The following is a 27,124-nucleotide window of genomic DNA, read 5'->3' as shown; positions in this document are numbered from 1 at the left end:
CTTTATGTGTGTTTGTGTGTGTGCGGTTGAACACGAGAAGACCACAGACCAGTAGGCAGGCGCAGCATGCAGCCTTGGCAGAAAACCCAGTGTGGGCTTGGGTGTGGAGAACAGACAGATATACACAGACATACACAAACACACTCACACACACACACGCTGGGCTGTGGAGCACGCTAGAGTGGGTTGATGAGATTGGCATGGGTTTGCTTTTGTGGCCTCACCAAGCACCATGTTTCCATATGTTTGTGAAGGCTTTTCACTGTATGCTCTGCCAAACCAACTGTGACACTGTACACCATATCTGGGCAGAATCAGCTAAACACGCTGCAACAAAACCCAGCCTCCGCTTGTGTACTCACGCACACACTCTGCAGAGTTCTGTGTATTCGGCTATATTGTTTCTAGTTTCCCATCCCATCAGCAATAGAAATGCCACCTGTTAACCCTCGTGTCGTCCTGCGGGTCAAAATTGACCCGTTTTAAAGTTTAAAAATGTGGGGAAAAAAATGTATTTTCACAGTGAAACGTCTGATGTCAACATTTTCAGTATTTTTGGGAAATCTTGAATCTTGAAGAAATGTTAAACATGTTGCTTAAGAACATTCACAAAAAAAAATCAACCAAAATCCAGCGAAATTCGCTGGATTTTGGTTGCTTTTTTTTGTGAATGTTCTTAAAGAAAATATTAGAAGTTTTACTGATATATACATAATCACTTTAGATATTTTTAGGATTTTTCTGGAAGGTTTTTACTCATTTTTTGAAAATATTTACAAGAAATTTCTTGCCAAATTTGGGGGATTTTTAAAAAAATATAACTTAAGGGAAACTTTTAAGGAATTACTGGAATTTTCTTCCTGAAGCTTTTGCAAATTTTCAGAAATTTGTGGATTTTTTTTGCTGAATTTTTGGATTTTTTTCAGATGAGGAAACAATATTTTTTGGTGCCTGTAAATGAGGACAACAGGAGGGTTAATGACAAATGAGAATGGACGGCTGATTGTGATGCTGCAGTAGCCTGATTTGTGTTGACAGTTGTGCACATGCCCAACCAATTTGTGTTACAGCTAACATATGCCAACATATGTCTATTTCAAGTGTTTCTTAATAAAAAGAGTGTAAATGGAATCTTTATTTGGATTATTTATGCAGCAAGATACTATTAAGTGGGTGTACAACAGCAGTGAGAGCGCCCAAGAAGACAACCAGAAAACCAACCAGAAACCCGCCCCTGAGGAGAACGGAGACGGCTTTGAGTGCAAAGTAGAAGGTGACCACACGCACTCACTCACTCATTTACAAACTACATGGGAATTACTCAGTTAGTGAAAAAGAAATTCTGCTCAAGGTGTCTGTAGATGTAACACAGACTTGTTCACAGGCCCGTCGCCTTCTTTGCTTAACAAGTGAGTCGCAGCCCCTGAACAGGCTCATCTGGAACGTGTTAGCCTGAGAACAGCCCCCTCCTCTGGCTCATCAAGTGTTAATTCCCCCCGTACAATTTATGGATCCCAATGAGAAAGTAAAACAGGAAAGCTATTCCCTTCATAGCAAACAGCTCCGGAGCAGGATTTATTGCCACATTAAGTCATCGCGTTAGCGTAGGGCTTAATGCTCTTGGAATTGCTCATCATATTTTCGGAGGGGAAATGGAAGGAAGCCATGAGCAAAGGGTCTTTCTCTGAAATTGCCCACAGATTTGGTGGTCTGAGGCCTCCAACAGTGCTGAGTGGGATGATGAAAACACTTGCAACACTGCAACTGTGCACTCCAGAACATAATTAGTACATGATTTTGGGAATGCATTCATGTGTTCTACCTTCTGCAAGTTAACCGAATATGTCCTGTTACCGTTCCTGTGTTTCTGCAACGTCAGAGGTGATGGACAAGTTCAACACTATCGCGATTATTGACGGGAAGAAGGATCATGTAAGTCTGACAGTAGACAACGTCCACCTGGAGTATGGAGTGGTGTATGAGTATGACAGCACAGCGGGAATCAAGTGTCATGTGCTGGAGAAGATGGTTGAGCCCAAGGGATTCTTCAGCCTCACTGCTAAGGTACTGTGTTCTTTAAGTTAATCCAGGATGTTACTAGAGTGAATGTAGAGATTAAACTATTCAATCGAATATAAGGCATATATTAAATCCCCCAGCATGGAAAAAAGAACTTTATTTTTGTGAAAATTAATGACAGAGTAGAATAGTTTGGGCCTTGCTGGCTGAACATCTGGGTAGGTGTTGGGTTAATTATGTGGGATATCTGGAAATAGTCATTTTGGTAATTCAATAAATTTAATGGCATTTGAATGGTTTCATTTGGTCCAATTAACGGCAGCAAACGCAAGATCCAGATTCAATTTGTGGTAACTGCTTGGTAATTTGGTACCGTGGTAAGTTAATAAATTCTATTGTTTGGCAACATTTATAATGAAATCACCCTATAGTTGCTGTTATTCCTTCATTTGATATGTTTTCCCTTCATAGGAACTATTTATTCAAAATCTAGTTGTAATGTCTTTTATTGTTTTACTTCATTATATGCTTAAGTGGAGCATTTTCCCCACTAAATTGGAGCATAATGACATACATTGTACCAGTCACAAGTACAGCTTGGTTTTTGAGGCTTTTGGGCTTTGTTCTGGTCAAAATATGTTCCTATGAAGTGCTCTTTTTGCTGGTTTTCACCAACTTTACTGCTTGCATTGTGGTAGTACTTTATAAAAAAATCCTGAAAGTTAAAATCTTGTGTGTGTCCTAAATGTTAGGATAAAGATTGGCGCAAACATGTGGGCATTTGTGAAAATTAAACATGATATTGCTAATTGGCAATTAAATGACAATGCATTTCTGGTGGTGTTGCAGAATGTTGTTGCTACTACTTTATACAGGGAATAAGTAAAGTAATACATTTTAAACAAGAAAAAAAACAAGTAATGTGTTTTAAAATCTTTTTTTTTGAGTAATGGACCCAACACAGTCTGCTAATAATTATCACCATTAGCCCAAACATGTTGTTCTGGCCGTGACATTATGTTTAAACAGAAAGCCGGGAAAGAGAGGGACACATTTTTATTATCTGTTAGTTGATGAATTTTGGTGTTTATCACCACAGAGCTGCGCCTTGCTTAATGGAGGATAACAATCAGGACATAAACAAACCGTGGCAACGCTTTGTCTCTCAACGGGCTCGAAAGGAGCAAGAGAAAACGATTAGGACAGATTATCAGTTTTCTTTGCATCATTTTGCTGTTTAAATGCGAGTAAGATCTCAGTCAGATTTAGACTGATGATTCAAAACAACTTTGTCATGGCCTTTTTTCTCGCCCAGGCATGAATTCCGGTGTATTTGTTTCGTCTTTGAGTGCTGCGGTGTAGTTTGAGATGCTTGATGTTAGTTAAAAGTGACGGCTTTATTTCTTAGTCATGTTAGCTCCCAGCTGGATAAAGTGCATGCTTTTTACATCCCAGCAGCGATACTCACAGGATGATCATTATTGATTTAAGATACACAGAGGAAAGAGGATTCACACAGACATAGATGCACACTTGCTGGTGCGGAAAATAGAAAAGCACTTTGCAGAATCTTTTGAAATTACATGATGAACAACATCGCTCATGCTTATGATGTATTCGCCAAGATTACAAGTCGGGTACATGTTTTAAATTGACGTAGAGTTGTAATTCTTGTGTTCTTAAGGTCTTCAAAAGCTGCTTCTTAAATGAAACCCACTGGCATACATAAAATAAGACTCGCCCTATCCGCTTGCAATATATAGTTTCCCATTCCACCAAAGTGAAATTATATTTAGTGTTATTATAAACATCTGCCCCAGCATTCCACGTCGTCCTCTGAGATCTGTTGAATTTTAATGTCGGCAGCACTGTCGGGGTGCGTGGCTTGTCTTGTGCATCACTCTCTTCCTGCTGTTACATTTCCTCCCCTGGTTTTCTCTCTCCTCCACTGGGCATCTCATTAAGAAGGCTCAAAGATTTGTTTCCCTTATTCCCTTCATATCTATTCTCTGATCTGTGAAGTCAGAGTCTTCTTGCGTACAGCATCTGTATCACAATCCGAGTTTATCTCCACGGATTTATGAGTAACACAAGGAAATTTTTGATATTCAAGTTTTACTGCTCATGAAGTGCTGCAGAGAAATCAGCCCTCCGGCCAGATTTAATTTCGTTATCCTTTGAGCAAGGAGCTTGGTCATTCATTTACATCCCATTAGTTGCTCCGAAAGGGATTTTTTTTTAAAGCATTTGCATACCAGTTCATCATCCCTGTCTGTGTTTACCCTCTATGTGACCAGATCTTGGAGGTGCTGGCACGTAATGATGACCTGCTGGTGCAGATGTGTGGCAGGTTGAGTTCGAGCTGCGATGTGATCCCCGAGGAGCTGCAGGGACGCTTCAGTGCCATGTATGGCGAGAGGGTGGAGCACATCAACCGGCGCATCACCAACTACAGAAAGGTAACTCTCTGCAGCTGCTCTGGTAAATAATACAGAGGCCTTTCATCAGTCCCTCTTGCTCTGGATGATGTTTCTCTCTACGGCGAACTGCGTATGTATATTTTTACACAGCTTGGAAGGATGAATATTGACTCTGTCTTTTGCAATTCTCAGTAGATTGACAATAATAGGAACAGGATGCAGCTGGTGTAGAAATACCACTTTTGCATAGTTTCGCTGTGGCTCCACACTGTAATTCTGTTGCTAAAAGAAAGAGTGGAAATCCTGCTGAAGTAATTCAACATAGATGCAATGTGATAGTGGCCTCCACTAATAGACTGTATAAAAGAAGTAGATGTAGCCTCTGGGGTCTGAAAAGTAATGTGGAAATGCCTTCAATCTGCAGTTTTTCCGATTGTCACTCTACTGCTTTGACAAAGAAGTAAAACTGTAAAGAAGTGCATGAGAAAATGACTTTCCTTCTCACTTTATTACCTTAGTAAACATTTTCCAAATTAGTTTATGGACTCAGCCTCTTGTTTCAAATAATCTTCAATGCAAAATGATGCTTATTTTGTAAAGTGTGGTCCCATTTGAAGAACAAAAGTGGGTGTGAAGCAGGGTATGCTGTAGGCCGTGGCTCCCTTTGGTTGACATCTTGCTATCAGAGACACAGTAGTGCATGTCCATGGCGCTGTGTACATTTATATTGCTGTAATTGTTTCTTGTGTGTTGCCCAAGTTTTTCTTTTAGTTTAATAGTATATTTCTAATTCATGAAAGTATGCTGTAACATTTTGTTTATGTTATATTCAGAGTTAAGTTGTACGAAAAGACACTCTAAGGAGTTAATTTCTTCCTATAGTAACATTTTGATGCAAGACTGCTTTTTGCTAGGCAAAATTAGCATGCTAACTAATATCACAATTAGCTGTTTTTGATGCTACCTTACTAGCCAAGCCAACTTGGGTTAGCTGGTAATGTAGCATTTGCTTTTTTTTTTACAGTGTTGTCAACCAAAAATGCCAAACTCGATCACATCACGTTGACCACTTTCACTTGTTTTACACAGTCTCTGCTTCCACTGCACTGACTAAATAGAACTTGCATAAAGAACTTGGGAAAGTGAAGAAAACCCTCTGAAAAGGCATTGATGCCTCTGATCAATGCTTGTTTTGTGCCTGTGCTTACTGTGTTGACATCAACATGTCAAAGTGCATCAGTCCAGTAACCCACTGCCAAACACCGAGCACCGCTACCACAAGGCTGCTGTGCAAAAACATCATCAGTTCTCACTGACCTACAAGAAATATTTAGTCAAAAAATATGTCTTTGACTTTCAAACTTGTCATTGATTATCCGAATATGTCCATAATATGCAGTATTATTGAGTGCTTTGTTTGTAATTAAGTTACAGCTGGTTATCGACGGAGCCAAAGTGTTTTCATCACTTTTCATTCACATCTGCGAGCATGTGTCTATAGGCAAAACAATGCATGCAAGTGTGCGTGAGAGGGACGGGGAGAGAGGAAAAGATCTGACTCAACATTAGAGCGGGCCTTGGATTAATTACCAGTCACTTATAAATATCCCTGCACAGCCACAGCCAGGACTCGTTGTGCAAGATCCCCTCATGCACCAGAGCATTCCTCCTCAGACCCCTAGAGAGGCAGGAGGGGGGGAGAGAGGGAGAACTGAAGAAGAGAGGGACAGGAAGACAGAGAGTGATTAGAAGAAGAGATGTGAACTTGGGGGCTTTGGAAATAACTGACCTGAGCCATATAGAGGCAGACAGGAGATGTGGAGGTGACTGTTTGGTCTCTAGAGAAGGTCAGTTCATCGTCCATCTGGAGTATATCAGCTCACTTGGAGCTGCAGCAGCGGCTTCATACTTGAGAAATCTGAAAATAACTGAGGAGAAATGTTTGGTTTAAGTTCTTTTTTTAAACATATACATCATGTTATATTTGTGTTGTCTGTCAACCCAAGTAGCTAAAAACTTATCTAATGGATTATACATCAGCTGAGAGCATTCAAGACAGGTTGCAGGCCAGATGATGGAGGGTTCAAGTAAAGTTTAACCACATTTTGCAAAGAAAAAATGTGCTTATGATTTTCAGCTCTATTGGATCAAAGCAAACCACCTGACTCCCCATGCATTGTGCTTTGTGTGGCAGGTTAAAGGAGCTTCTTTCCATTGCAGAATTGGGTTGAAGTTATGTGTCCGATACAATTTTATTAAGAATAAATCCACATTTATACGGCATCCATATGCTGAAAACTTGTCTCAAAGAATCTTTCTGTAATTAGAAGCTGCATCATTTTTAGGGAAGAATGTGTTTGATATCACTGTGGTAAAAGTAAAACCACAGTTTCGGCATATGAACTTACTTCCTGTATGTTACACATCAAATCGTAATTACAGCATGATGATATGAGCTGCTCGGCACCATTTAAACACAGTTCGTATCAATTTAAATGATAAAGGGTGATGTTGGAGTCTGGAGTTCCTCACATATGCGAGCAATGATAATCTCATGAGTCTGTCTTAAATCCTTGATTTGGTTGGAATATCTGAGCTGCCACATGAAAAGGAGGAATGCTGAAATTGTACAGTAATGAATGTTTATGCTTTTCTTCTCAGGCCAGCTGTCACATATGTAAAGGAAAACAGAACATCTAGTTGACAGATATTCTCTGCTGTGTTTCACATGCAGCCTTTTATTCTTGTGTGGCTGAGGTATATATCAGCTAAATAATGCTGAGACTTTTTGAAGCCTCCCTGTTCTAAAATTGTTATTTCATTGTCTCATCTCTAACAGCCATTTACCAGTAGTATCAAAGACTGGCATTCCATGTGGCGATTGCAGTTATAGTGCAAAATCTCTTCTCATTTCTCACAAAGAATTTTCTCACTTTATGAGCCACAATAAAGAAAATGCACACATGAGCAGACTTTATCTCTAATCTATTGGTGTCTCTTTTGTTGTTTGCATCAGTTTTCTCGGGTACTCAAGAACAGGGCGTGGCCTACTTTTAAGCAGGCCAAGGCTAAGGTGTCCCCTCTGCATAGCAGCGACTTCTGCCCCACAAACTGTCATATCAACGTGATGGAGGTGTCCTACCCTAAAACCACGACTTCTCTGGGTAGCGCATTTGGCGTGCAGCTGGATAACAGGAAGAACACTCTGGAGAAGGGAGGACGCAGCAGTGCTGAACAGGGTTAGCATGGAAAACACCTGCATGGTGGAATCATTCTGCATGTTTTTCCGAAACTGACACACTTTCATCTGGTGTGTTTCTGTTCAGGTAAGCTGAACCCCATGGTAAATGTGCAGCACACCATCACAACTATGGCTGCACCGTCCGGTCATAGCCTGGGCCGCACCGAGGGCCACGGCCTCCGCTTCCTGCTCCGAGAAGAAGACCTGCTCACTCTGGATTCATATGAGAAACTCCTCTACAAACTCACTGCTGTTGTCAAGGAGATGGAGACACATGGTGGACATATTCATGAGTGAGTGCATTCATTTAGACATACAAATGATCAACTTGTCAAACGTAAACACACGCACACACATACTTCCTTATGTGCGCAACCCTTCTGCAAATCATTCCTATGGGAGTGTTGTGTTTTTAATAAATGGACTTGAACTTGAGGTTAATTTGTTCCAACATATTCCTGCAAATTACAAAACAAAGCGTGAAAATGATGACTTGTTTTGCAACGCTTCAAATCACTTTTTCGCTTATGATGGAAAGAAACACCCTCCCACTGATTCCATTCGATTTGATTTGAAATGTCCTTTGAAAGCAGATTGCCTCGTGTAACAAGCTGTAACCTTAGCAGCCTGCGTGATCAATGAGCTGCATCTGGCTCTTGGTGGGAATACATTTGGATCATTACTTGAGCACCTGTGTGTTTGCTGTGAGTGTGAGGAAGACGGAGGAAGAGCTGAGTGGAGTGAGCTTGCTGGGTTTTTTCAGTACACTTCACACTTACAATGCAAAAACTCAAAATCTTACCAAGTCTATTTGTCTTGTTTTTAGTCAAAATGTCTCATCCCACTTGATTTAAGATAAATTCACTGAACAAGTGACATTTCAGCAAGATGGACGGACTTGTTTTAAGACAATGCATCTTAAATATCTTTTTAAGTCAAACAATCTTGAAATTATCTTGTTTTGAGTTGTATTTTACAAGAAATCTCAAAATAAGTTTCACCGTCGTGTCATCCTGCAGGTCAAATTGGCCCGGTTTAAAGTTCAAAAATGTGGAAAAAAAATGTAGATTTTCAATGTGAAAACAGTTTTAATTTGGGGAGGGGAGCGGGGTTTGAACATTATTTGGTGGGGAAAAAAAGAAATGTTAAAAAAAATAATTTCTTTAAAAACTAGCAAATTTCGCTGAGTTTTGGAAGATTTTTCCTGAATGTTTTTAAAGAAAATATTAGAACTTTTACTGATATAATGGAATCACTTTAGATATTTTTAGGATTTTTTTGGAAGATTTTTATTCTTTTTTTTTTTTTAATATTTAAAATTTTTAGACTTTTTTTTCATTTTTCAATTTTTGTTTCTTGCCAAATTTGGCTTTTTTCAGTAAAACTTTTAAGGGAAACTTTTAAGGAATTTTCTTCCTGAAGATTTTGGATTTTTTTTTATAAATTTGGGGAACTTTTTGCTGAATTTCTGGACTTTTGTTTCCGACAAGGCAATAATAGTTTTTGGTGCCGTAAATGAGGACAAGAAGAAGGTTAAGACACCTAAGCTTGACAATCCTGGTAAAATATAGCTTTAAATAAAATTTCCCAGCTAAATTTAAGATCTCAATATTCAAAACATCATATTTCAAGAAATCCCACTAAGCCATTTTTCACTTGTTCTATTGGCAGATTTTTTTTCACTTATTTCAAGGTAAAAGTTCCTTGAAATAATTTTTTTTTCTTGTTTTGAGAGGGGCATTTTTTCTAGTGTAATTTACATTAAGGATTTAAAATGAGATGGGGTATGTGCGTGTTATATCGCTCTGTACTCAGCATGGTTGCCAGGTTTATTGTTTGGAAACACATAAGGCAACGGAAAGGAAATAGGAAATGCTGCTCCAGTCTCCCCCCTTCCACCGCCACCGCTAAACAGGAAACACGATCTCAATGAAGAAGGGTTTGCTATTAGACCAGGTGCCCTCTGGAAAAGCCATTCACTAACACTATCCCACTGATAAACGCATGCACAGTACAGACAGGAAGCTTTAATAATGCACATAATGGAGTCTATTTCTCAGTAAAATGTCCTAAAAAAAAAACTTTAAAGTTACAGATTTCTGCTGCAGTAGTTTGCAATTATTAGTGGACAGCTCACTGATTATGAAGTGTGTGATGAATCTTTAGATGATCATTTGATTGATTTAGTCATTAGGAGTCCCCTCAGCTAAGGCGGCGGTGTTCAGAGAACGACATTAAAAGTTGCTAGATGGAGCGGAGCTGTCACCTAACCGCGCTAATAATGGGAAGAGTCCACAGCAGGGCTCGTAATGACGGAGTCTGGACAAATTTTGTCATGCTCCTGTCAGTGCCAATTAGCGTGGTCACATGCGCGCACAGTCAGATAGTCCGAGACGAATCTAGGAAGGCGATGGTAACCTTTAGTACCCGCTGTCTGTTCAAGCATGCAGACTTCAGGAGCTTGTTAAAGGCGACCTGTGAGGTTTGTCGTGAGGGTTTAGCAGCAGTGAAACTAATAAGTTGTAGTGCTAGTAGCTGTCTGCATGCACTGCTGTGACCTCTGTGGGTGTGTTGAACCTTCCTGAGCTCTTCATTAGATTAGTTTGCATATTAACGTGTTCGCTGACTGCACAAAGGTCATTACTACTACAACAACACACGCCCCATCCTCCCTTTCAGTTCCCCCAGTTTAGTTTAAACCACTGTGTCTTTTAGTTTAGTCTCATTTTCTCTGTCTTGCTACCCACAGTGTCTGGACACACAGACACAGACATTCTTTCCTCTCTGCGTCTCTTTCTTTTCTGACAGCGCTGCTTTTTAATGATATAATAATGAACTGAAGTGGCTATTTCATGTCTCGCATGAAACACACGGCCCTCACATTCCCAGCATGAAAAGAGGAAGTCTGCGGTGCATTCATAGTAGATTAGAAATATCCTTAAGTAATTCAGAAACAAGAAAAAAAACATGTGGACGTAGCAGTATATTACATAATGTCTTGGCTGACCCTCGAGGAATTCATTTCGAGGCAGCGACCTGTGAACTTTTGTCTCGGGGCCACAGTGAAGGGGTCACAGCTGTGTGAGGATATTCCCGGTGACGTGCTTTATATCAGCACCCACTCCCTTCCTGGATCACATACCTCCCCTTCTTACTTTCCTTCCCCGTTTTTGTATTTTTTCCTCATTCTGTGCGCACTATACTGAACGTCATGACCGCCAGCAAGTTGAGAGCTATAGATTCCTCGGACTTGTTTATCTTGCTATTGATCCAAACATTATGCAAATGTCTCACCACAAAACAGCCTGATGTGGTGCTTTGTAATGCAGATGCTCTTAAAGGTGCAATGAAGGCGATTGGAGTTCTAATGGTTTAATGCGTCGAAGTGGGTTAAAGAGCTTCCCAGTGAGAGTAAGAGATCTTTCTGATTTGTTGCGATAAGCAGTAGTGTACTTTGGCCTGCTCTTGTTCTCTGTTTTTTTCTTTTCTCTCTTTTGATTCTTCTATGATCCAGTCATTGTTATTCTGCCTTGCTCCCTCCAAAAGTTTTCGCCCCAAAGACCCCAAACTGCGCTCACTTCTTTATTAACCAATGGCCAATCACAGAGCCTGGAGAGCTTCTCCATGGCAATGGAATGCCACTCTGCTTTGGAGGGGCATTGTGGTGGCTCCTGGAGTGGACCATAATGAGGGCATCTTTGTGGCCTAGTCAGCCTGTGAATTGTAGAAAGGGGGTCAGTGGGGAAAGAGAGAGAGAGAGAGGAATGAAGGGAGAGGAGAGGTGTTTAAAATCATACAAAATGAGGCATTAAACTGAGCTGCATTGGGCTGGCATGATGGAGACAGGTTGTTTGTTTTGATGCAACTCCGACTGGCCTCTAGCGGCCCCTCCTCTCTGCCTCCGCTCCAAAATGTCTCGAAGGCCGATGCTATGACACAATGGAAAATGTAAGCGGACACAAATTAAAATAAGTCTGAAATGTAAACAGACATCGCGTGTCAGAATGTGTGCGTGGGGAGAGATTAAAAAAAAGTCCAAACCCCAGCATTTATTGGAATATGGCTTTAAATGCCACCATGTGTTGCTGCAACTGTGAAAATATCCTGTCCGGCATCTTCCTGCTCCTCTGATAGCAGCCTAATGGAATACAAGCCAACGGCAATAGTGAGAGGGGAGCTGATCTGTGCAGCCGAGTTGCAGCGTGTTGACACAGCTGCACCTTGCTACGTGTTTGAACCTATTAATATAATATGGATCCGTGACCATCTGAAGCTGTTGTGCGGAAGCTAAACACAAACAGGCTGGGGTTTTGCTTGGAACACTTAATCAGCTGTTGTGCATACTGTACATGCTTGTAAGCGCAGTTTGAAACGTTCCACTTACAGTGCTGGAACAGTGGTAACAACTCTCTGTTTTTATCATGCTGTCTTGCATTACGTTTGCATGAATGTCATAGTTTTAAACAACCCCTCCCCATTTTCTTCTGTTTCTCCTTCTCTCCTTCCATCAGCCTTCTATCCTCCATCACCCATCCTCCAGCATCCGAAGTGAGGACCCCTGAGAGCTACATTTCTGCCGAGAGTGAAGGAGAGAAGAGTGAAAGGAACGGCAAGAAAGTTTGTTTTAATGTGGCGGGAGATGAGCAGGAGGACTCTGGACACGACACGATCAGCAATAGAGACTCATACAGGTAAAAATTTTTAAAAAATGAGATAAAGAAGAACAATAAGTGAGGCTAAAAGAATAGAAAAGCTAAATCACAAAACAATTTACAGGAGAAGCAAAAATAATAAGAACTTTTATATTAGTCATACAGTATTGACATGTACTATAATGTAATATATCATCTGCTGTATGTACTTTAAATCATTTTTATCGTCTCTTTCTCCTAATTCATCACCAGTGACTGTAACAGCAACAGAAACTCCATCGCCTCCTTCACCAGTATCTGCAGCAGCCACTGCAGCTCCTACGTTCACAGCGATGAGATGGACTCAGGTACGCAAACGCAGCACAGTGGACATGAGCAATATTCTGCTCCACTTCCATCTTAACAGTAAATGTGTTCTTCACTTTGAAGTATATACCTTAACCTTATGAACCCTCTAAAACCCAAGCTGCCTCTGGGTGTTTTACACACGTGGACAAAATTGTTGGTACCCCTCAGTTAAAGAAGGAAAAACCCACAATTCTCACTGAAATCACTTGAAACTCACAAAAGTAACAATAAATAAAAATTTATTGAAAATTAAATAATCAAAAACAGCCATTACTTTTGAATTGTTGATTAACATAATTATTTAAAAAAACAAACTAATGAAACAGGCCTGGACAAAAATGATGGTACCTCTATAAAAGACTGAAAACTATTTGACCAGAGTGACATGATTAACTCAGGTGTGTCATTTAATTGACATCACAGGTGTTTCCAAACTCATAATCAGTCAGTCTGCCTATTTAAAAGGAGACAAGTAGTCACCCTGCTGTTTGGTGAAAAGGTGTGTACCACACTGAACATGGACAACAGAAAGCGAAGGAGAGAATTGTCCCAGGACATCCGAAAAAAAATTATAGACAAACATCTTAAAGGTAAAGGCTATAAGACCATCTCTAAACAGCTTGAAGTTCCTGTGACAACAGTGGCTCATATTATTCAGAAGTTCAAGACCCACGGGACAGTAGCCAACCTCCCTGGACGTGGCCGCAAGAGGAAAATTGATGACAAATTGAAGAGACGGATCGTTGGAATTGTATCCAAAGAGCCCAGAGCAACCTCCAAAGAAATTAAAGGTGAACTCCAAGGCCAAGGTACATCAGTGTCAGATCGCACCATTCGTCGTTGTTTGAGCCAAAGTGGACTTCATGGGAGACGACCAAGGAGGACACCACTGCTGAAAAAAACTCATAAAAAAGCCAGACTGGAATTTGCAAAAATGCATGTTGACAAGCCACAAAGCTTCTGGGAGAATGTCCTTTGGACAGATGAGACCAAACTGGAGCTTTTTGGTAAGGCACATCAACTCTATGTTCATAGACTCAAAAACCAAGCATACGAAGAAAAGAACACTGTCCCTACGGTGAAACATGGAGGAGGCTCAGTAATGTTTTGGGGCTGCTTTGCTGCATCTGGCACAGGGTGTCTTGAAAGTGTGCAAGGTACGATGAAATCTGAAGACTATCAAGGCATTCTGGAGAGAAATGTGCTGCCTAGTGTCAGAAAGCTTGGTCTCAGTCGCAGGTCATGGGTCTTCCAACAGGACAACGATCCAAAACACACAGGCAAAAACACCCAAGAATGGCTGAGAGAAAAGCGTTGGACTATTCTAAAGTGGCCTTCTATGAGCCCAGATCTGAATCCCATTGAACATATGTGGAAGGAGCTGAAACATGCCATTTGGAGAAGACACCCATCAAACCTGAGACAACTGGAGCTGTTTGCTCATGAGGAGTGGGCCAAAATACCTGTTGACAGCTGCAGAACGCTCATTGACAAATACAGAAATCGTTTAATTGCAGTGATTGCCTCAAAAGGTTGTGCAACAAAATATTAAGTTATGGGTACCATCATTTTTGTCCAGCCCTATTTCATTAGTTTGTTTTTTAAAATAATTATGTTAATCAACAATTCAAAAGTGATGGCTGATTTTGATTATTTAATTTTCAATAAATTTTTATTTATTGTTACTTTTGTGAGTTTCAAGTGATTTCAGTGAGAATTGTGGGTTTTTCCTTCTTTAACTGAGGGGTACCAACAATTTTGTCCACGTGTGTATATGCTCTTGACACATTTTTCCTTACTGTGGGCTCATTTGTCCTGCTCCTCTGTGGGATCAGCAGAAACATGGCTGTGGATTGAGAGGGAGCTCAAGAATGCCTTGTGGAGTATAAAGTTATATATAAAGCTATAAACTGTATAAACAAGAAAAAGCAAAGTTTTTTTTTTTTTTTTTTTTTACAAAAATAGATAAAACTGCAACTACAACTTTTTCAAGTGCTCACAGGTGTCACCAATACTAAAAAACTTATATTTTTTCCATACTTGTCTGCTATCAGCTCTGTGTAAACACAGTCTGCAGTTCAGCCAAAAACACCCTGAATTTTTTTCCCATGATTGAGAAGATTTTTTTTCTTTTTTTACAGAATCTGGTTAGTTCAAACAATTTAGATTTGACAAATTTTTGAATGGCAGTTGTATAACAAAGTGATTTTGATGAAATATCGCAATTTTAAGCTTAGATCTGAATCATTTAAATAATTTCACAACTGTTGGAAAGTTGAAAATCCACTTTTTTTTCCCAGTTTTCACAGTTTCTGGCTCGGATCAACGAGTTGATTTTGCATTCGCATGCATGCCCTTAACCATCACTTTGAATGCCGTTTTCACACACACAGCTGTGTACACACATTGCAACTATATGCGATGTCAGATATTGCCTTTTTTCACTTTATCCTAAAAGCTAAAAGAAAAACAAGGGCAATAAACAGACACACATACTGGATTTACTGTCAGTCCATGCTGAGTCAACATGCAGGTGTTTAATCCGGTATAACTGTGAACTAATGGTGACAAACTGTAATCGTACCTCTACAGGAGATGAAATGCCCTCCAGTGTGTGGCTGTCCCATGACAAACAGAAGAAACTTCACAGCTTTTTGGAGCATCTGTTTAGCCAGGTGGGTCAAACGTCTTTACTACCCTGTGCTGTTTTTCTCAGCTCTACCAGAGAACTCTTGCCAAAATTTATTGATCCCCTAAGGAATACATTTAACTTTATTACTGTCTGGGTAAAGTGAAAGCTTCCTTATTGTATTGTTAAATATTATAGTGAGACACATTTCAGATCACCCTGAGTTGCCTCATTCAAAGCATGATTTTCAAGCTCCACATTTAATTTAATGCTTTTAAAGGCCAAATGTTGATTTAGACCTTTGTCTATGGATAACAGGAATTGTGAATTTTCTGGACTTGTGCTCAGGAAGGACAAATCGTAACAGCCTTAATGACCCTAGACCTTTTCTGAAATCTTTAGAGCAAAAGTCAACCATATCTGATTACACGCAAACAAAGTTTTATGAGGATGTTTCCATCGGCAGTGGAAAACCAGAAAAACCGTGCCTTGCTGTCTCTGCGCTTTTTGGCCTGCTTCCTGTCATTTATTTTATTGTAGAACAGCTTCCCCCAGCTTTGTTTACATACTGCATAGCAAACTGTGTTCACTGAGGCTCTGTGGGATTGTGTGTGTGTGTTGCAGAGAGAGCAAAGAGAAGCAGGTGTTAGTTATGTCTGGCCAGCACATTTTGCTTCCCTCCAAATACTTTTCGATCTTGAGCTTAGCGGGAAACTGTATCAAATGCGCAAATTTGACCCTTGTGCTTTCTTCAGGTGGACTCAATCACCAGCATGCTGAGAGGAGCAGTAGTGGCTCGGGCGTTTGAGCAGACCAAGTGCTTCACACCTGGAAGAGGATTACAAGGTACACCGACACCAGCAGCAAATACTGCGCTGTGCCTCAGGCGCTAAAACACTGATTTGTCAGCACCCTTTTACTGCATCTCATTCCATGCTGCGTTTAAACATTCACTACTAAGTTGTAGCTAAAATATTTATTTTCTCACCTTCACACTTAACCCTCATGTTGTCCTGCAGGTCAAAATTTAAAGTTTGAAAATGTGGAGAAAATAAAAAATGTTCTCAGTGAAACTTCTGAAGTTCACATTTTCAACATTTTTGGAAAATCTTTAAACATTTTTTGGTGTAAAAAAAGAAATGTTAAAAATGTTGCTAAAGAACATTCACACAAAAAAAATCAACCAAAATCCAGCGAAATTTGCTGGATTTTGGTTGATTTTTTTTGTGAATGTTCTCAAAGAAAATATTAGAAGTTTTACTGATACACTCAACAAAAATATAAACGGAACACTTTTGTTTTTGCTCCCATTTTTTATGAGATGAACTCAAAGATCTAAAACTTTTCCACATACATAATATCCCCATTTCTCTTAAATATTGTTCACAAATCTGTCTAAATCTGTGATAATGAGCACTTCTCCTTTGCTGAGATAATCCATCCCACCTCACAGGTGTGCCATATCAAGATGCTGATTAGACACATGATTAGTGCACAGGTGTGCCTTAGACTGCCCACAGTAAAAGGCCACTCTGAAAGGGGCAGTTTTGTTTTATTGAGGTGGGGGGGTCCACTCCTCTTCAATGGCCGAGTGAAGTTGCTGGATATTGGCGGGAACTTGTACATGCAATCACTAGATATTTTTAGTATATTTTTGAAAGATTTTTACTCATTTTTTGAAAATATTTACAAGAAATTTCTTGCCAAATTTGGGGGATTTTTTTTAAAATAAAACTTATAAGGGAAACTTTGAAGGAATTTTTGGAATTTTCTTCCAGTAGCTTTTGCAAATTTTCAGAAATTTTGGGGATTTTTTTTTGCTGAATTTTTGGATTTATTTCAGACAAGAAAACAATATTTTTGGTGCCTTGTTGAAATGTTTCGTACTTGCCTGGTGATTCGCTTTCTGGATCTTTCTGGGCTTCACAAGGAGAAAAAAAGACAATAGAGGAGAAATTCTTGAGCCTAACCAGCACCAACATTGACATAAAACAGAACACATGCTGAAATGCTGCAGCCGCCTGCGCATAGGAGCGGCAGCTTCCTGTTGTGCAGTGTGTCCGTGCACAGATGTGATTGCAGAGACATGGGGAAAATGTTGTAGGTGGATTCCAGAATGTGAAGAAGCCATTCCTCCTCCCTTTATCCTTCCCTTCTGTCTCTCCACTTCATTTCCCTCTCAGCTATTCCCGTGCCCTTCTCTTCATAGAGCTGGTACAGCACCACTTAGTCGGGTACTCATCTTCACTTTACGCTTATTGTAGTGCTGCTTACCAGTCAATGGAAAATGTGACCCTGTAAAAGCTCTTGTGCGTGCACGGTACCCGAATCATTTCATTTTAACGCTGTTTATTTGCCACCTGACCTCATCTTGGCCTTGGTGCTTAACCACACTGCCTATTGTTACGTTTTATCGCTTTTAAAAAATGTAGGAAATGTTGCTGGAAAGGGCTAAATTTATCCTTATCGTTTCCCACTTAAAATACAGTCTGGCTTGCAGTGCCCTTTCATCATCTCCGGCACTCTGCTCAGATGACTCGACCCATTTTGGAGATAAGATAAACAAAGCTTACACTCAAAACAGCAGTTGTTGTTTTCTTTCTACTTTTTATGAGTGGCGCAAGCATGTTTCCCAGACTTTGCAAAAGCTATAACTGTCTGTCTTGTACCCTGGTGGTCTGTATTGTACAATCACTAGGCTTCCATATGTTGAAGTGTGCTTGTTTTAAGTTCTTGAATGCGACTTTAATGAATGTGCACTTAAAGCCAAAGAGCAGAGCACCCAGTTATTTTGTATGTTTCAATAAGTCAAGCTTCCAAACACCCCAAACCCATTTGGCACGCAGACTCCACTCTCATCTCCAGCTGTCCTCCAGTGAGTGGCGATATGCTTGAACTGAAAATAGGCCTCTGCTTGTGTGTGTGTGTGTGTGTGTGTGTGTGTGTGTGTGTGTGTGTGTGTGTGTGTGTGTGTGTGTGTGTGTGTGTGTGTGTGTGTGTGTGTGTGTGTGTGTGTGTGTGTGTGTGTGTGTGTGTGTGTATGCATAAATGCCCCCAGGAGGAACGTAAGGCCTTGATCAGAGCTGATCCATCTCAACTCCAGTAATGTGTGTGGTTGATAACGGAGAAAATAGGATTATCTAACAAGTAGAGCATTCCTGCATCCGATCTCACTCTCTCTCTGTCAAGTCTACGACACACAGCTTCTCAAACAGCCACGTTTCTGTCGTATAGATCTGTTGTTCTTCGAAGTGAACTTTAATACACTCCATTCCGGAGAGTCTACACCAGATTGGCCGACTTTTATGCTTGTGTTTGCCACAGAAAGCGCTAGAAAGATGTGATTGTAGGTGGTCTAAAACTGGAAATCTGCTGATAAAATTGAAGAAATGTTACTTCTGGGTCTAACTAAGCTGTAATTTGTATCATGTTACACAGAAAGACAGACTGACATGGAAACGAATGAGAGGATGTTCAGCAGACAATCTCCTAAATAATTCAAATGTGTTTGCTTTTTAAGAGTTTTTTATGTCAAATGTTAAGAAATATTATGATGCCAATAAACATTTTGGAGTACAGTTGGCGTGAGAGTCAGACAGAAAGAGAGATGAACACATTATTAGTTTTTCTTTTTTCCTCAGTAATCAGTAATGTAAGAGGCAGACAAATACACCACTTCACATACATCCACTTTCATCTGAATGCAAACTGTGTCTTTCTACTGCCACATATAGTCATATCCAACTACTAGGCGTATGTTAATTCTCTGTATGTCTATGTGGGTGTCAGAGTTTCAGCAGGAGATGGACCCTAGAGTGAACTGCACCAAAAGGTTACGCCTCCACGTCAAGCAGGATCCCTGGAACCTTCCCAGCAGCGTTCAGGCGCTCACACAAACCATCGCTAAATATGTTGAAGGTCAGTGTTTATCTGAGCAACTCACCAACATGGCTAACACACACAAAACCACTTGCACGTTACATTTTGACAGTATTCGGGCCCTGCAGCTCGCTCACACAATCGCATCAGATGTTTATCATGAGAAGAAAACACACCTGGCTTGCGAGGACATATACTCTAAACCGGCCGATTCTCCAGTGCGCCTCATCATATTTATTGCAGTTATGATTGTGTAGAAACAGGCAGTCCCGCTAACTGCAGCACTCTTTACAGTTGAAACCTACAACCGTCCTGGGATTCACAAATTGGAGCCACAGAGAGGGAGCTGAAAACTAACAGAGTCGAAGAGCCTTTTTTTTTTTTTTTCATCTAGAGAGACATTTCAGCCATATTTATTCACCACGGGAGTGTGTGGTTTTGTGTTTGTGTATTGAATACGCTGACATGCACAGACATACGTGCATGAGTACACGCGGACACACCACCGCCAAACACAAACAGCTGAGACCAAAGGCCGACCGCGTGACGCTCCTGGGAAAGGTGAGCTGGCGGTCAGGAAAGTACAAATAAGCAGAGTTATTAATGTGCAGCTTGGCCTGTGTTCACCACTTCTTCTTTTTTCCCTGCCTTCTCTCCCCATGATGGCTTTTTCATGCAGCGCAGCGTCCTGCTAAGTTACCCGCAGCTCGGACGAATGTGGATTTATGTTATTCTCATGGTTGCTGGTTTTTATGATGTTGTGTTTTTTTTAATATGGTAACATAAACAGCTGTGGAGCTGGGATGGAGGAGACATGCTGTACTGCATTGTCCAATTTATGACTTTAAGGAGCTGAGTTTATAGTATAGGTCATACGATTGCAGTTGAGTAGAAAGGCTCTTTGCCATCTGATATAGGGTTGTTTACTGGCTTACTGAAATGCTTTTTATTTCTTTTATCAGAGGTGAAGACACGGCTGCTCTTGGTCTTACTACAGTACACAGGTTTGACCTCCCTTTCTCTTATTCTGACACACAATACACAATACACTGCGCACATTGAGATTTATGGTTCGTTCTGTGCCTATTGAATCAAAAACATACATAAAGCTATTGAGTACTCCCTCAAGACGGCATTCTGTGTTGATATTTAGAGGCCATATTTTTATTTTGTGTCATAGTTATACACAAAATTTAGAAGTATCCCAAAAATTAAAAACATCAAAGCATAAATGTCACTTTTCTAAATACACTCAACTGCATTTTGTGAAGTGCAGTAATGATTAAGGTCCTTTCAAAGCAAAGGAGTTTAGGATTAAACCAGAATAGGAAGGTGATTAGTAAGATACAAAGTTATCTAAATGTGTGTTTTTCCTGTAAAACATCACTTCATCTTATGAGGAACATTTTGTATTACGTCAGTGGAGCAAATAACCTCAAACACTATAATGAAGTGCAATTTCTGAGGTGCTATGTTGTGCTTCCACTTTGCTACATTTCTTTTCAGAGCAAACTGTTACTTTCTACTTCACTGCATTTATTTGACAGTTTAAGTTACCTTACAGATAAAGAACACTTTATAATATCAAGCTTTTACAATACTGAATGTGGTTTAACATTAAATCAATGGTTTCCAAACTCTCCGGCCTCTGCTGTCTTCCAAAAAGCAGCTTGTAGTCGGGGGTCATGTTTCAAATGTCTGTGAGTTGTTAACAGCTCCACCAAAGCGGGATTTTCCCTATAAACTTCTCACATGGTTTCATTTTAATAAATGTTCAAATGATCCAGTATCTCAGGAAAAGTCAGTGATTAGAGACAAAGTGCAAAACTTGAAAACAGATTTGTTTTTCGGAACTTTGTTTTTCTTCTTTTGTATCCCATTAATCATCTGAGGCCTGTTAGATTTATATTCTGTCCCTGTGTATAAAACTGAAAATAAAGTAGTTGAAACCAGCTCCACCTGCAGCACACAGTAACATGCCGATACACCGATGTTTCTGTGGTAATAATCTAGTAATTCATGTAATTTATACTTTAACTACATTTTGTTGCTAATACTTATGCGCTACAGTAAAATATAGTATTTACATCTGCTCTATTGGTGCTCTTTCTTAAGTAAAGGATCTGATTACTTCTTCCACCACTGATTATAGGTATAGGTTTGGAACAGAGTGAAAATACCATAGTAAAAAGTATGGGAACCACTAAAAACCTTCCTCAACAGCAATAATGAATGCAATAAATTCAAATCCATAACATTCCCTGTAATGGCGCTGCACTAAAAGAGCTACAGAAGTGAGTGACGACTCAACTCAGCATAAAACAGCTCTGCAGATCAAATTCTGGTGTTATGCTCCTTTACAAGCCTTTGGGACCTACAAACTCGTTAGCTGGGTTAATAGCATCAAAAACTTTATGGTCATTCATGTGACACATTATTCATTTCTGAGGGGTTCATGAACTCATTTTTTAACTCACTGGATTGCTGAACTTTTCAAAGGAGCCCATTTCTCAAGAAATTATGGCAGCCAATTATTTTCCACTCAGGCACACCTATCATTTGCTCTCATTTTTATCTGATCCAATATTAGATACCCAGCACGTTAAAAAAAAAAAAAAAAAAAAAACACTGCCAAGCTGCTGTGGTCACCCCACTGAAATTCTGCCCTAAGAAAATCTGTTTAATTACCATAACAGATGCATGGCACTCCTTTTCTGTCACGCCTTTTCCTTTAACCTTTTACTTTATTTCTTGACACCTCGGTTTTTAATCTTCACTCTCTCTGATCTGTCTTTCTTTCATCCCTTCCAAGCTGTTCTTATGTTCTAACTTCTTTCTCGTCTTAGCATTCCTTTCAATCTCATCTTCTCATCTTTTATTTTGTTGTTGTTTTCTCTCTAGACTCAGAGATCCAGTTACGTCGAGATATGGTGTTCTGTCAGTCTCTAGTTGCAGCTGTGTGTGCTTTCTCAGAGCACCTGCTGGCTGTGCTCAACCAGGTAAATTATAGATGTATATCCTTCTATCTCTTTGAAATCAGAAATTATTGTTTTTCTCAGCTCCCTAATCAGCTGTTTGTGTCCACTGTCAGTTCCACAATGTAGGCAGGGAGCTGGACCAGGACATCCCAGACCCCCAGGACCTACAGGAGGCCCAGGAAGCCAGCCGGCGTTGGCTGGAGCAGATTGCCAGCGCTGGGCTGCTCTTCCATTTCCAGTCACTCCTCTCCCCCAATCTGGTGAGTGTCAGGAAGTGATCAGTTCATCTACTTTAACAAACACTCAGCTCAAGCAAAATCTGTGTCTGCCATCAACCAAAGATTTTACGAGTCAACTAATAGCTGTTATTTGAAGCCATTAATCAACTAGTTGTTGCTCGTTTAAACTGACCATATTTATGCAGACTACATTTCCACTTTTCGTACTTTTACTTTAGGATGAACGGTTAGGATAGGCGGCTAGCATTAGTCTGCTTACGTGTTTCACATGATAAGGTATGTTTGAGAGGCATCAATGACAGGACAATGCTGACCTGCAGAGTTTGCATGTCACCGTCTTGCCATCGTCGTTTACCCTCTCAGACTGATCCCAAAAACTCTAGATTTCCTGCTTGACAGTGTCGGCACATGTAATTGCTTCCTATTAATTGCAGGGACAAGCTGTTAAAATGCTTGTCTGTGACTAAGTGCGATACTGTTGTCAGTTTGACTTTGGCATTATGCCCCTGTAACGGCTGCAGCCATCACTTGAGGCATTGTATTTTCAGTGTGTCTGTCCTGCCTTGAATGCCTTAGGTACTTCTTCAAATTTGACACAGACATCCACTCGGACTGAAGGATGAATTGATTCGATTTTGGAGATCAAAAGTCGTGGTGACCGTCACAATACAAAACAGGTTTTTAGCCACAACTCAAGAATTCAGACTCTAATGAAAAAAAAATATCTATATCACACAAGCATTTAACAGAATAAAATGATGAAGTGATGACATTTTATATCCAAAAGGTCAAAGGTCACTTTCACGGCAGCATCTTAAGTTGCAAAGACACCTTTCTGACAATTATTCAACACAGCAACTCAAAAACAGAAGGGAAGATTGTCACAGTATTTCAGATTTGCTTGGTTATTGATTTTGTGACCAATATTGTATTCCTTAAAGTTTTTCACTACACACCGATGAGGTATAACATTATGACCACTGACAGGTGAAGTGAATAACACTGATTATGTCTTAATTGTGGCACCTGTTAGTGGGTTGGGTATATTAGGCAGTAAGTGAACATTTTGTCCTTAAAGTTGATGTGTTAGAAGCGGGGAAAAAATAGGCAAGCGTGAAGATTTGAGCGAGTTCTTGGTCAGAGCATCTTCAAAACTATAGCTCTTGTGGGGTGTTCCTGGTCTGCAGTGGTCAGTATCAATCAAAAGTGGTCCAAGGAACGAACAGTGGTGAACCAGAGACAGGGTCATAGGTGACCAAGGCTGTGGAGCGAAGGGTTGCCCGTGTGGTCCGATCCAACAGACAAACTACTGTTGCTCATATTGTTGAAGAAGTTAATTCTGGTTCTGATTGAAAGGTGTCAGATTACATAGTGCATGACAGTTTGTTGAGTATGGGGCTGCAGGGAGCCCATGCTGACCCCTGTGCACTGCTGAAAGCGGCAACAATGAGCATGTGACCATCACAACTGGACTATGGAGCAATGGTAGAAGGTGGCCTGGTCTGATGAATCCCATTTTCTTTTACATCACGTGGATGGCTGGGTGTGTTGCTTACCTGGGGAACACATGGCACCAGGATGCCCCATGGGAAGAAGGCAAGTTGGCGGGGGCAGTGTGATGCTTTGGGTAATTCTGCTGGGAAACCTTGGATCGTCCTGTCCAAGTGGATGTTACTTTGACACGTACCACCTACCTAAGCATTGCTGCAGACCATGTACACCCTGTCATGGAATCGGTATTCCCTGATGGCTCTTTCAGCAGTGTAATGCGTCATGCCACAAAGCACAAATGGTTCAAGAATGGCTTGAGGAGCACAACAATGAGTTTGAGGTGTTGACTTGGCCTCCAAATTCCCCAGATCTCAATCCAGTGGAGCATCTGTTGGATGTGCTGAACAAACAAGTCTGATCCATGGAGGCCCCACAGACTTTATCTGTCAGCAAATGCAAATAACCATAAGGCTAAAAAAGTTGTGTTTTTTTCCGGCAACCATTTGGCCAATCAGGACTATGTTGACAAAGACTCTTCTCCTCCACTGACATTTAGTCAACTGTACTGAAAACTTGAGATATTGCTGTCCAATAGATTTGTTGTTGAATTCCCTGTAGTGTACTATTCTTGAAACATTACTTTACCAACAGTACATTTGCATTGTACAGATAAAGATTTTGGCTTTAACTGACACTTCATCTCTTTTTGCGTATCTTCCCTTCACGCAATCTGTATTCTGATGCAACCAGAATACATACCGTCTCTCAAACAATATGATTCTCTGAATTGCAAAAGCTTGCAGGTTATGAATTATGCAGCACCAGTGCTTTTGTTTTGCTGTCTGAGTAAGTATAACCATGAGCTATAGCTAAGCAAATGAAATGGAAACAACCATTTATATATTTTGGATTTTAAATAAATCAGCAAGATGCCACTACCTGGCTGCATGGTGGAAACCCCTGAAAATAAGTGCTATGTGCTGAGTTTAATACACAGTCTGCCTACAGTGGCTGTGTATAGATGAGGTCGGAGTCATTGAGGTGTACACTGATTTGCAGAGCCTCTGTTGTTACTCAAGTAACTGACAGTTTCTAAATCCTCTGCCGAGCTCCTGTTCAAGCTGCAACTGCTGTCTGGGGATATTATAGAAATATCCCAAACATGCAAAAAACAAAAGCACACTCGCACAAAGATTCATTCAGAGTGTTCCTACAGGCAAGACTACTTTAATTTTAAATCCACAGAGCCATTCACGTCTGAAATAGATCACTGCAGAACTGTGAACTTCGTTTCTTGTGCGCCTTGTAACTTTAGGCCATTTCAGCACAATATTGCTCAGCTGCTACAATGCTGTTAGAGGCCATAGCCAATCACATTAGAGCACCTTATAATTATTCAGTGCAAAAAAAATCAATATTTCATCACATTTTGGAAAGAAAAATCTCCAGACACAAGTGCTCTTTTGGCTCAGTTTGTGTCAGACTAGTGTCTTTGGGGGCGTGCGTTTAAGTCAGTCCAGGGAAAGACCATCTGGCAGGCGTTCATTTTGAATAGCCTCTTTGCAAAAAAAAAAAAAACAGAAACTGAAAAGCCTGAAAAATCTATATTAAATATTTCCCTTCAAGATTGATTAATAATTTCATAATGTGTCCTCATCCAAGTAGAGAAACTGATGATGGAGTATTAATATTTTCTTTAAAAGCAGTTATTTGTTTCTTTTCTGCAGTTTGTGTCATCACCTTTTTAATGAAATAAGGCGTTTAGATTTATTTTTTTTCAAATTTCGGTTTCCTTTCAGTGGGAATTGGAGACAGAGGAAATGCTTTCAAAGTGTGTTTTGGATGACTCTGGCTGATTTAGGTTAGAGGGGTGTGTGGCTTACGTCAGGTCCCAGGAAATCAGCAACGACTTTTTCTCTTCCTGCCTCCATGCTGTCTTTTCGTTCTCTCTCTTTGACTCTCTGTGTCTCTCAATCCTTGTCTTTCTCAAGACATCTCCCTTTCAAGTGTCCGTGTGGAACAAACAGGGTCTCAGTACCTGCAGGTGATTCCAATGAAATCTCAGCACGCTCCTTTTTAGGGCACCACATGAAAGACAGCATGAGAGGAGCTGGAGATACTGAGGGTGTGTGTGTGTGTGTGTCTGCATGTTTGTGTTTTTGTGTATTCTGAATGCTGCATGTGTCAGGGGGGGAATGTGTTTATGTGACATCCTTTGAGATAAACTTGGCCACACACAGCAGGCGTCACTTGGCAGGACAGTGGGTACCCCTCTGTCGCATGTCGGGGCCATCTCAAATGTGCCTTTAGAAAAAAAGGTCCTAATCCTCTTCCACCGCTGCTCTGTTTGTCCCTCTGCATGCGGTGGATGGAGAGAAGAAGAAGAAGAGGCAGGAAAGAATGAAAAGGGTAGGGGGTGACAGAGGAGCGCGGAGCGTCACAATCCAGCACAGTGGAGCTGCTATCGCTGTGGCCACAAGCAGATGTGCTTGTTTGTGGATGCTGAGTGCATGTTTGAAAAGGAAACACACACGTATGCACACACATTCGAGGATGTAAACAAATACAAACAAGCTAAAGCAAACAGAAAATGAGACAAATGCATGGGCATAAACACGCTGTCATGCATGTAAACATACTCAGTCTCTAAAGATAGGCATGCGGACCTCTCATCATACATGTAGCATCTTTTTACACAAGAATCCACACACACTGACTTCCTTATACAGCTGGAGAATATATGCTAAGGTACTGTAGCTAAGTACAAGTTTGATTTTCATTTTATGCTACTTTACTCTTCTTTACCATTGTGTTTTGAAGAGGTATACTGTACTCTTAACTCCACCACAATTATTTCCCAGCTGTAGTTAGTAAATATATGCTCCACCACTTCCTACAACACTGACACACTGAATAGGTATTATAACAGTAATAGTGTCAAGAATAGTATTACAAATTGAATACATGAGGTGCATTTTATTTGAAAATGTGTTCTGATTTGTTAAGCAAGAACACATGTATGCAATATTGGAAACAAAGCAAAACCAGCACAAGTAAACACAGTACTAGTATAATGTGGTTGCAAAAATTCATTGTAAAACGTTAGATTGTTGTTAAAAATCGTCCTCCTCTCGTTCGTGAAAGCATCATTACTGCTTTCAATGTGTGAGGTATTCTAAATCATTCAGCCACTGTTTGACTGTGGGGAAACACGTTTTCCTTCTGTGG

General features: G+C 40.4%; 1 protein-coding gene across 1 annotated transcript in view; it reads left to right on the top strand.

Moving 5' to 3' along the window:
- The window catches only part of prex2 (phosphatidylinositol-3,4,5-trisphosphate-dependent Rac exchange factor 2), a 98,473-nt gene that overhangs the window by 47,573 nt on the left and 23,776 nt on the right, over positions 1 to 27,124 (top strand). Inside the window, exons 21-33 of the mRNA XM_022206485.2 lie at positions 1,156 to 1,273; positions 1,880 to 2,064; positions 4,317 to 4,478; positions 7,456 to 7,678; positions 7,766 to 7,973; positions 12,192 to 12,371; positions 12,585 to 12,679; positions 15,273 to 15,355; positions 16,065 to 16,155; positions 19,099 to 19,227; positions 20,151 to 20,192; positions 22,090 to 22,187; positions 22,280 to 22,426. Of these exons, the coding sequence (XP_022062177.1) occupies positions 1,156 to 1,273; positions 1,880 to 2,064; positions 4,317 to 4,478; positions 7,456 to 7,678; positions 7,766 to 7,973; positions 12,192 to 12,371; positions 12,585 to 12,679; positions 15,273 to 15,355; positions 16,065 to 16,155; positions 19,099 to 19,227; positions 20,151 to 20,192; positions 22,090 to 22,187; positions 22,280 to 22,426 (1,761 nt within the window). The remainder of the gene's footprint in view (positions 1 to 1,155; positions 1,274 to 1,879; positions 2,065 to 4,316; positions 4,479 to 7,455; positions 7,679 to 7,765; positions 7,974 to 12,191; positions 12,372 to 12,584; positions 12,680 to 15,272; positions 15,356 to 16,064; positions 16,156 to 19,098; positions 19,228 to 20,150; positions 20,193 to 22,089; positions 22,188 to 22,279; positions 22,427 to 27,124) is intronic.

Source organism: Acanthochromis polyacanthus, chromosome 20, assembly GCF_021347895.1.
Source record: "Acanthochromis polyacanthus isolate Apoly-LR-REF ecotype Palm Island chromosome 20, KAUST_Apoly_ChrSc, whole genome shotgun sequence".
NCBI classification, from domain to species: Eukaryota; Metazoa; Chordata; class Actinopteri; family Pomacentridae; genus Acanthochromis; species Acanthochromis polyacanthus.
Note: the sequence above shows the minus strand (reverse complement) of the source record. Positions and strands in the feature narration are given on the sequence as shown.